At 47.4% G+C, this 11,206-nt stretch overlaps 1 protein-coding gene across 2 annotated transcripts in view; it reads right to left on the reverse strand.

Annotated features, from left to right (window-relative positions):
* LOC144168771 (calpain-5-like) overlaps nucleotides 1-11,156 on the reverse strand; it is a 189,319-nt gene extending 178,163 nt beyond the window's left edge. Inside the window, exons 1-3 of one of the 2 annotated variants that reach the window (XM_077697736.1) lie at nucleotides 10,953-11,155; nucleotides 9,807-10,034; nucleotides 1,613-1,744 (exon numbers count right to left, since the gene is read on the reverse strand). In XM_077697736.1, the coding sequence (XP_077553862.1) occupies nucleotides 1,613-1,744; nucleotides 9,807-10,028 (354 nt within the window). In that variant the 5' untranslated portion in view covers nucleotides 10,029-10,034; nucleotides 10,953-11,155. Of the gene's footprint in view, nucleotides 1-1,612; nucleotides 1,745-9,806; nucleotides 10,035-10,952 lie in introns of both variants that reach the window. The other variant, XM_077697737.1, reaches the window with a different exon arrangement.
* Nucleotides 11,157-11,206: the final 50 nt, after the last annotated feature.

Genomic DNA, 11,206 nt, shown 5'->3' on the forward strand with positions numbered 1-11,206 from the left:
TATTACGCTGATATGTTTACTTTTCGGGACAACTTGTGCGCAATGTATGACAGGCATTAACGCGAGTTTTCCACGCCTTCGAGCGCGTTTAGACATGCCCATGGAATGTGTAATTGCAATGCGGGCTTTCGCCTGTTTACAATGAGCCTGCGCCATTCTCGGGCACCAAGTTCAAGAACTGTGTCCGAGGCGAAACACGTCGTGGGGTAACGGGGAGTTCGAGTCGTTTGCGGACAGCCAACCACAGTTGACACGGTGTCCATGAGGTCAAACGACGCTTCACGCACTGATAATTAACTTCAAACGCCAAAAATTAATACGAAAATACACTTAGAAGGTACGTCCTAAACGAAGTGTCACGCGCTGCAAGCCAACTACGTGGCAAGGTAGGAATGGGGACCCTACAAGTGATGTCAAAACGATTGCAGCGCCGGCCTCTCCAGTGGTGGCCCTCGCAAGCAATATATAACCGCTTATAACAATTGCCATTTTCCTTATTATTGGTTATAGCAATTGAGCCACACAGTATGAGCCTACCTAAGTATAGTATCTGGAGATCTATGAGAGATCATGGATGCGTTGTGTGCGACCAAGCAGGACTGTTTAAGCATGAAATAAGATGCACAATCTTCTATCTTTTCAATGCTCAGAAAAAGCTGGTGCCTTTAATGTAGCCACGCTATCCCTGAAGGAAGATACCTGCTCTTTTCTCCTGCTGGCCCAGGAGACAAGAGAGGTCAGGTGCAGCTCTTCAACACTGTCCAGATTAAAATGAAACTACAGCGGGGTAAAGGCTGATGTTGAAAAAGGCAGAAAACAAAGCCCCCTGAGTACTAAACATGCAATCTGCCAATCGTTAAAAAACACAGAAGCAGTGAACGATTTGATGAGGAGACTTTGTACTATGGGCAAGTCTTTCCTAGGGGCCCTGTCGAGTGGTCTCGGCGGTCAGGCTTGCAGTTACATTTCCATTCTGTAAGTACTGGGTGAAAAACCCCAAATGCTTACAAAAGTAGCTTCTCCTGCCCGACCCTGCATAAATATTACTGATTATAACAGTGGCTTTTCAATATTGCTATAAGTGGGTCAGACTGTTCATCAACCTTTTTCTTTCATGGCGCGTAAACACTGTGCTAACAAAGGGGGCTGAAAAAAGAAAGCAAGCCTCATCTCCCGAGCTGATTACTTGCACATAGCTGCTTTGAAGCTCCCGCTCACTTGTGCGGTGGCAGCGCCTGTTATCTCATCGTGTTTGATTTGGAAAGCACACTTGCGATAGATAACAGGGTGTGGGTTTCACTATTCACAATGAGTGGGGAAATTGCAATGGCTGCTGGTGACAACGCATGCATCACGGCACTGCGCGGTGACGCTGCATTTCGGGGCGAAATTCACGCGTCTCGCCTGCGCCGCAGCAGAGGCACCCGGAAATGGCTATGAGTAACATCTGCCTGAGCGAAGCCCACCAGAAATGGTGGGTGCACAAATGCCCCTCCACTGCCCCCTGTGCAAAGCGGCTTGGCGCAGGAGCAGTTTCGGCGCAGGAAAGGGCACAGCACTTGCCCTCCTGATGCGAGCCGGAAGCAGTGTGGAGGTCACTGGGGCCCCTCACCTTGGCCAGCAGCGGGGGGTCGTTGGCGAGCACCGTGCAGAGGGTGACGAACCAGGCGTTGGCTGGCCGGTCGTGGCACACGTCGCTCTCCACGCGGTCGCCCGCAAAGAGCTGCGGCTGCGCGGACAGCTCCTGCAGAGGGCAGCGCCAAGGCTGCACGTTCTCCCTCCCCGACAGGCTGCCTCTGACGCATTGAGGGGGGACTCTGGGAAACTTGTCAGCCTTGCTGCTTTTCCCCGCTCACTTCAAATATGCCAACGTTTTTTCTGTCAGTCAATCAGTTCCCAAGATAATTGGACATGATTAGTCATTTTTGGAGGAACAATAGACAAAGCAGTGCTAGCCATACAACTGTGATCTTTGTGTTCTCCAATACTATGAACCCCGGTGAATGCAGTAACACAAGCGGTTTCTTGATGCACCGCTTGGAACTAATTTCACAGCTCGTTAAACTTTGGTGTTTGAAATGGGCACTCAAAATGGCTCCTTGTCACTGGCGCCCCCAAAGTTTGATGCACTGTAAAATTGGTTCCAAGCGGTGCTCCCCTTCCGCCCCTCTTGGTTGCAAAGGACGTTGGTTCGCAGTGCACACGGTTGCTTCGCCGTGACATCTGTGGCGTCGCCAGTCACGGCTGTCCACCAGTGAGAACAGATTTGTGCCAGCTCACACACTCATCCCGCCAATGCAGACAACTCGCCCGTCACTGGCCGTTTCAGCAAGCCCGGCAGGCTGACACGGATCGTTTTTTTCCATGGGGGGCATTGACGGCTCGCCCTACACGCACGCACACACAGCGCAGTCGCGACAGGGACAGAGAGGGCAGAGCCGCCCACTGCCACGTGCAGCCGGCCTGAGCCCCTTGTAGGGTGTGCTGGCACAACTTCTCATTCGCTGCAAGAGAAAGGTGACTTCATAGAAGGGCGGGGACCTTTGTCGTTCGATATGTCGGGAGTCGCCGGTGTTTTTGTTCGACATAAGCGTAACACTCGCTATATATTCTTATTGTAAATATACCGTGCCCAGAAATAGTTCAATATAATCGGCTTCGGTTGCACTTCCAAAAGAACACTGCATCGCTAGGGGGGACGCTCTACGCCTTGCCTTGAACTCATTGAAGGACACCGGCCTCTGCGACTCTCGGTGATCTGCTGCGAACAGTGTTCAAAGATGCCACTCGCGCAGAGCACTTGCCGGCACGGCTCGCGAGAGTAACAGCTCACTCGCTCCCTGCAAGGCCGGCCGAGCCCAGCTCTTCCTGGGCGTCCTTCCACCCCGCGTGCGGCAGTGCCCAGGATGGAAGCGCGCTCTTTCGAGTGCCAAAACCTTCTCCCATCCTGATCCAACAGGGACTGTGGTGCGCAAGGAATGGCCGCCTGTGCGTGCCTTGTGAAGAAGAGCGAAGGCGTCCATGTTGACGGTGCAGACGTGGCGGGAGTCTTGAACACACTCGCCATGCTGCGCATTGTTTCACATCTGCACATAGTAGGCACTCAGCCAAGGTCCAAAGAAAATTTGCATTCATCATCATCATCGCGTCTTTATTTCCTTTTGCTACAGAGCATGTGCCAATCACAAAAAGCTGCTGTTTCAAGCAGCTTGACGAAGTGGCTGGCCCAGTACTGGTAGCAATGATCGGTGCAGATTTGAACAGAAAAGTAAAGTGATACATACTCGCACACAGTATACATTTTCATTCATGTAACCTAATACAGCATACACATAAAAAACGCAATGAGGAACACAATTGAACTCGCACACACGAAAATAAAATGATAACCGCTATCTGACTATTCGTGATAGCAAAAGAAAAGAAAAGAAAACAGAAGAAAAGGATCCGCTCTCTGCAACTTCGTTTTTTTCCAGTTGCGAACATCAGTTGAACAAAAAAATGCATCAAAAAAACAAATCGTGAGAACGTTTCCATGACAAAATAGAAATATGAATGTTTTGTGCTTCAAATTTGTTGAGTAGTTGTGGAAGAACATAAGACAGTGATTGCATGTCATAATTATTGCGTGGTATCGGTACGAGCCATGTTTCGGTAAAGCGCGTATCATACAATCCCGTTTTCTTCTTTAACTCAGTTAGGGCAGCCAAATATGGATCATTATTCTTCCCTCGTAGGCAAAATGAACGCGCTAAATGGTAATCATAATAATTTTTCGCTTTGACTATACGGTACTGGCGAAATAATTCTGCTGTAGGATGCAAAAACGGCACGTTTGCAATGATTTGCACAACTCTTTTCTGTAACAGAAAAAGCGTGTTCAAATTCTTCATAGCAGTCGTCATAGTAGTAGTAGTCTTCATAGTAATGAGCGAATCTGATATGGGGTAGAATTAAAGAGTTATGTAGAAAAAGTTTTATACGCTCAGTTAAGACAAACCTGTTTGTTTATTATGCCAATAGTTTGGTAAACCTTTTTACTTATTGCTTCGACATGCTTATCCCCACTAAGATTACTGGAAAGATGAACCCCTAGGGCTTTAAAAGATTCCACTACCTCAAGTGTTCAGTACCAAGTGTTATTTTACGCGAACTGACAATTTTATTTTTTAGACGAAAAAGAATTGCTTTTGTTTTTGCTAGGTTAGTTGTTAGGGCATTTTGTTTTGTCCAGTTTAAGAGCTGATATAGGCTGCGGTTGGAGATTGTTTCAATTTCGCTAGTGCTCCTTCCAGTGACTAAGAGACTGGTGTCGTCTGCGTAACAAATTAACGAAAGTTCAGGCTTTTGGAATAGTGTGTGAAGGTCCTTTATGTGCACACTGAAAAGCAGCAGCCCTAAAATGCTGCCCTGAGGGACACCTGTGCTTATGGTTTTCAATTTTGAAGAAAACTCGTTTAACAACACATATTGTTTACGGTTTTTTTAAGTGAGATGCAATCAAATTAAGGGCCACGCCATGCACTCGCAGAACTGCATTTATTTAATCAAGATACTATGGCTGATTGAGTCGAATGAAAATCCCTAGAGTCAAGCTGTGGCATCTGAAGCTATGAACAATTATTTTCTTTTGTTTCAGTAGTGCAGTTTCTGTTGTGCAATTTTTCCTAAAGCACGTTGAAAGCTGTTTAAAATTGAGTGTTTAGTGAAGAATTTATTGAACCGGGGGTGCATCAATTTTTCGGCAACCTTTGAAAATAGGGGCAAGATTGATATGGGCCTGTAGTTTTTGAACACGTTTTTATCACCTCCTTTAAAAATTAGAATTACTTTTGCTACTTGCATAGTTATCGGGAATGATCCTGTGGATAGGATTAAGTTGATTACATGTGTCAAAGGGGGAGCGATCAAGTTGGCTGCATACTTAATCGGCTTTATTTGTAGTGTGTCTACATCTGTAGCACTGCTATTTTTTAGATTGATAATTGCGGAAATAACTTCTTGTTCATCAGTGGATGAAAGAAATACCGAGCTCTGGTTTGGTGTTAACTCTTCAATTATTAAGTTATCGTCGGCTGTTGATGTAGAAAATTGGCTTACGAAGAAATCATTAAGTAAGTTAGCTAGTTTGTCTTGGGATACCTTTTCACCCTCATAGCAGATGACCAGGTTTTCATTCTTATTTACGAAACGAGGTAGTATAGAGTTTATTTTTTTCCACGTAACAGGGGTGAGACAGCTGAATCAGCTTTGGGAGCAGTTTTTGGAGCAGCGAAATCTCGATTTTGGAGCAGAAGAACCTTGAATTGTAGCAGAAGAACGACATATATTATGTCACCTCAGGAGACTAAAAAAATCAAATTTTTGGCAACTCGTGGGGAAAAAGTGCACTCTTAAATCGGTTTTGAACGTACTATAGAACACTGAAACAGCCTCTCAATAAACTTTTTTTTTCTGCCAGAGTATCACGAGGTACGAACTGCACTACCTTTTTACAAACCACTTTTAAATTCTTAGGTTCTATGAATAGATAGTAGAGCTCCGTTGAAAATATCAAATTGAAAAACTAAGCAATCGTAAGGCATTTTTATAATCATGTGAATGCCGAAATTGTTATTTTTGTTATCTCGGACTCTGCTGTACGCACAAGTGTAGAGCCACGGCAAAAGTTGCACAAAACGTTCGTATGTATAGCCGCCTCCCTCTTGGCATTAAATTTCACTTCAGATAAAGGAACCATTATTACCAGCGTAAAATAATAGCCCGTCCCGCTATCGGACACTGCTTGAACATTTTGCGGCAATGTAGCCTGCACCGCTGCTTCTGCAGCATCGATCGTCCCATTTCTGCCCCTCGCAAGCTCGCTGTGAAAGGCAGCAATAACTCGGTGTTTTATAACACCGCAACGAGTCCGAAATTTCCCTTCAAACACGCACCGGACTCGCACTCAAGGCCGAAACACCGCGAATTCGCGGGTGCCATGTTGTTTTTGATGAACTCCCATCTTTCGAGCCCTGCAACAGATCAAAGGACTAAATGTAAACCCAGCTATCCCCATAACTAAACCAAGGTAGACATCGGCGAAGAGCACTCTGCCTGAACCACAAGCAAATGCTTCGCCCAGCGGCCACGTTTTCCCATCTTTACCACACCAAGATGGCGGCGCCCAGTAATGTCTCCGGAGATACGGCGCTCCAAAAATTGCCGTTTTTGTTCATCAACTTGCACAAGTAGTTTGACGCCTTAGTAAACATAATTATTTTTTCTACAGGACTTTGCAATAGTTTTCGATGGAAAAACTAAAAACGCACAGTATATAACATGTGCAACCCGACATTGTGACTTTCGAAAAAACTATGTCTTGAACCTTTACAAACACCACCACATTGGGGGTGCTGGTAAATAATGCCGCCAGTAAGCATTTCCCCCACTGAAACTGACGGGAGCGTTAAAATCCTTGGCTTCAGACGCTTTCGGAGCAGTTTGGCGCAATTTTTAGAATTTTCAAGCTTTTGGAGCAGCCTGGCGCAGGAAAACAAATGTGTATCAAATCTGCGCAATATGCGCAGCTGTCTCACCCCTGACGTAAGGTCAGAGCGTCCTACATCGTGTGAAAATACGTTGTTGTAGTAAGAAATCTTAACTTTTCTAATAACTTTCACCAGATTGTTACGCAAGGTTTTGAATTCACCAAATGCGGCGGGGTCTTTGGTGCGAATGAATTTTTTATACAAGCGGTTTTTCAAGCTTATTAGGTCTAAGATGGCTTTGCTTATCCAAGGCTTTCGGCAATGTTTAGTTAAGTACAGTGTTTTAACAGGAAATGCGGCCTTGTAAACATTGCAAAATTCATCTATGAAACAATCATACGCTTCGTCCGAGGTAGATTTCAAATATACATTTTCCCGTGTAACACTCGCTAAGATATCTTTGAACTGTTGTAAATTCGCTACCGACATATCTCTAACAACCCCTTTTTCACTGTTATTCTTTAGAGACGTCACAGCAGATATAAGCATACACACAGGTAGATGGTCACTTAAATCGACAGCAATGACATTGGCCTTAATTAAAGCGGGTGACAAAGAAATCTAGAAGTGTGCAAGATGTTTCAGTTACTCTGGTGGCAGTTGTAAGAATGACATCGAAACCGTGCATAGCAATTATGGAGGACAGTGATGCTGTTTTGGGTGCTGTTTTTGAGCATGTTTACGTTGAAATCACCACCTATGGTGAGTTTAAGTTTATTTACTGTTGCAAATTCCAGCAAGCACTCCGGATAGCTGGAAAAAGTCTGGAAACATCCACTAGGTGGTCGATATAGGCCAACGGACATATGTCTACCACGAACAACTGCTACGGTCTCATAATCATTCGTTACAGCTGTAAATTCCTTCTGATTTTCGCATGAAAGCGATTTGTTTACCAAAAGAGATACTCCACCCCGCGTGCCATTTCTGTTTACAAAGAAATACGAGTAGGCAGCTGGTTCATACATTTCGGACAAGCCGCCGTACCAGGTTTCCGTCAGTATTATGACTGCAAAATCGAAATTAATTGCAGAAAAAGTATTTCTAGTTCTTCAATTTTAGATCGAGCTGAGTGGCAGTTCAAGTTGAAGAATGAGAGAGAGGAGTTCGCATTTTGACGAAGTTCTGAAACTTTGTTGGGTAGAAGAACCATGTTCGGGTTCGTTGTGCATTCATACGCGCAGCGTACTGCGGTGGGCCTCTGACTTCACCACAATAATTCGGTCACGTGCATCCTTTTATCCATTATTTCATTACGGCCAAGTTTAACTGCAAGTGATGGCACTGTGCGGCCCAGGTGGCACATCAGCCTGCCACTCTCCCAGCCAACAGGAACGCTGTCCAAATATCCCACAGCTGTACTGTCTATTTGCATGGGGCCGAGTGAATGCCGTGGTTCTAGGTGAGACGGGATATAGTGTGCCTGTTTTTATGCACTACAACCCAGTGGAAGATGCTCAAAAGCCTTGAAACATTGCCAATATGCACAACTTGATTGCCCCTAATCGTTTTCCATACCTGCAATATGATTCAGGCTAACTTGTTGCAAAAAAACTTGACAAACCAGTGCACGTGCAACAAAATGTTACCAAAAGTTCACCCCCCAGAACCGAACCATCAAGTCCTAAAGCACCAAACAGTTTTCAGCCAGCACAGACTGCCAAGTAAAGGGATGCTTCTCTGCAAACCCACCGCGGTGGCTCAGTGGCTGAGGCGTTGCGCTGCTGGGCACGAGCACGCGGGTTCGATTCCCGGCCGCTTTCCTGATGGAGGCGAAAAGCAAAAACGTCCGTGTGTACGTTCAGCGCACGTTAAAGACGGTCAAAATTAATCCAGAGTCCTCCACAACGGCGCGCCTCATCGCCTGCATTGCGCCGGCGTGTCAAAGCCCCACAATCAATCAATCAAGTGCTTCTCTGCAAGGTGGAAGAACATCAGCGCTGTGCGTTGTGTTTGTTTCAATCGTCACATGGCTGCAGTCGCAATGTTTCTGACCAATGACATGCCCAGGAACTGACTTGCTTGGGCTGCTTCACATCCGGGTCGCCCCCGTTCAGCCAATCCAAATGGACAACTTTGGAATTGGAACAGACCCGAAATCAGCAAAAAGAACTCTGCCCCTGGTGTGGAACCTTCCACACAAAAAATATAACCCCACCACGATTCATACACCCTCAAATAAAAATTTAATTACTTGCTGCCGAGAGGTCATATCGTACGTATTGTCAGCCTGGTGACGAGAAGTGCCTTGACATAACTGAGCAAGTCGGATATAGCGAAAATATTCACTATTACCAATGCGATTGTTACAGGAAGTCTAAAAGCTGCATATGACTGCTTTCCTGACACAGTGTCAATGTAGGCACTCATCAGCGCAGTTGTAGGTACACACAACGAAATTATCCTTGATCCAGGAGGCCCTCACCGCTCCCCAACTTGATGACGGGTGCAGAGTGCAGGCATTGCCACGACCTCCATCTGTGCACTCTTTTCGTAACCAATGCAAGCTGGAGGTGAAACCAAGGCACGCGGAGCCGAGCCGCTGACACGAGGCTGGCAAAGGAACAAGCACGCAGCCATGCGCTCGCTGTCGTCGTCGGGTGCGTCTCGGCGTGTCCGCACCCACTGCAGGCTCCAATTATCCCACTCCTGTGCCAACTGCGACCAATTTATCCAAGCACACTTCTTGATCTCACCAGCCCACCTAACTTTCTGCTGGCCCCGGCCACGCTTGCCTTCTCTAGGTGTCAAGTCTCGATGCCGTTATTGAGGAAGCGAGTCAGAGTCCAGCCGCTGGCTGCGGCTAAAACATGGCGTCGGAACAAGCAGCCCGCTCTCGCGCCAGGGGCGTGAGCACGTGAACCCCGGGCTACATGAGCGTGTGAACACCGAGCTCAGCATTCACACGCTCGCCGAGGAGCTCAAGAGTATGTAGCACTAGAGATCCACTCTGTTACCCGTAATGATCTTGCCTTCGCATCGCATGTCCTGCCCACATTCATTTCTACTCGTATGTCCTTAACACGCGTTTGTTCCCTGACCCACTCCGCTCTGTTCTTGTCCCTTAATGTTACACCTATCATCTTCCGTTCCATTGGACGCTGAGTCGTCCTCAATGCAAGTTGAACCCTCTTAGTGAGCCCCCAAGTTTCTGCCACGTAGGTGAGTACCGGTAAGAGGCAGCAGTCATACACTTTCCTCTCTTCAGGGCCTGAGAGGGTGCGTCCCAACTGTGCACCACAGGTGCCCCCACCACCGAGTGGCTGGACGACTGACCGTGGGGCGCTTCCAGATGAGTGGGGGCCCCTGGCGGCCGAGGTAGAGGGAGCTCTCGTCGGCTGGGAAGGTGCTGTCCTGGAAGGGCTGGCCGGACCTGAGCGCCTCGCTGTACACGCTCCCGTAGCTGGGTGACGCGGAGCCCGAACCCGCGGCCGACACCATGCCGGACGCGGTGCCCGAGCTGTTGTCCGAGCCACAGCCCCGCTGCCTCCGCGCCATGGCTGCCTGCACCAATTGCGAACAGGAGCAGCTGGCTGCAAATCCTCACATGGCATGGTCCTCGTGTAAAGTTAAGTGTTCCATGGGGTCTATATAGCCCAACACCAAGCTTTGTCACTGCAATGAGTACCACACCCAAAAGACAATGCAATCACGCATGTGTCAAGCATTTCCCCAAGTACACAATTACAGGGTCCAGTTACGAAAATATGTTCCCCTGTGCCCCCAGCTACCACCACAGCGGTTTTGAATCTTGGTTTGCAACACTGACTGTTTGCCTCGCTTTGGCAGCGATGCATGTACTTAAGGATGCTTAAGGCACAAATTTTGGTGATTTGTGAGGTTTCCTTGGGCCCTTTCTGGTTTCCGCGCAATAACTTCCACCGCGTTTACGTTGTTCTTTTTGTTCTACAATTACGATGTGGAAAAGGCATCAGACCCCACCACTAATGCGCCCAGGGCACCGGAGATTTTCGGTAAGCTTTCTTTTGTTGTTGTTAGTTCAGTAAATTAGGCGCATAAGAAATGAAGAATACGTTGCGCAAACCTAGTGTTCGACGAAAATCCGATATTCAGTCAGAACGGTTTTACGGTAGGCTGTACTCAAGTGTCACGAGCTGCACTAAATTCCCGAATGCTTGCGGCTCGGATATCTGCACAAAACGGCACAATGCTCCTTTCTGTTGTCTACCCCCAATGCACTTATAACGGGACCCCACGTTCCCATTTGCGCGGTCCGAATGTCTACTGAGTGCTAACTCCACCTCGAGGCTTGCTCGGCTAGCTGCCAAAGAACATCTCGACAATCGGTAAGGCCACAGTCGCAAAAATCCCCGAGGACAAGCGTAGGAATCGCACTGCGCGCGAGGCAGGTACGACGCCGGTTTTTATCGCTCGGCTCCGTCCGCTTGCATTAAAGCTTACCTCGCTTGACTAGTTAGACCCACTGCCGATCAGTGCACGGCGCGGAGCTGAATTTCACGGCACGAAGGGCAAGGTCACGGCGAGAAAATTCTTCCTCCGCTCATCGCCACTCGGCTTTCACTCATTGCCATTTTTGTATTCGCGAGGGATCTCGGAGCCCATTGTATCGAACTGACTTGCACGGTAGGGCTACATCTGGACGTGCAAGAGAATTTAAAAAACGTAACAAGTTTCTCGCTGTCCTTTTATATATA

This window comes from Haemaphysalis longicornis, unplaced genomic scaffold (assembly GCF_048455015.1).
Source record: "Haemaphysalis longicornis isolate Haplotype H1 unplaced genomic scaffold, Haemaphysalis longicornis Haplotype H1 scaffold_2, whole genome shotgun sequence".
NCBI lineage: Eukaryota > Metazoa > Arthropoda > Arachnida > Ixodida > Ixodidae > Haemaphysalis > Haemaphysalis longicornis.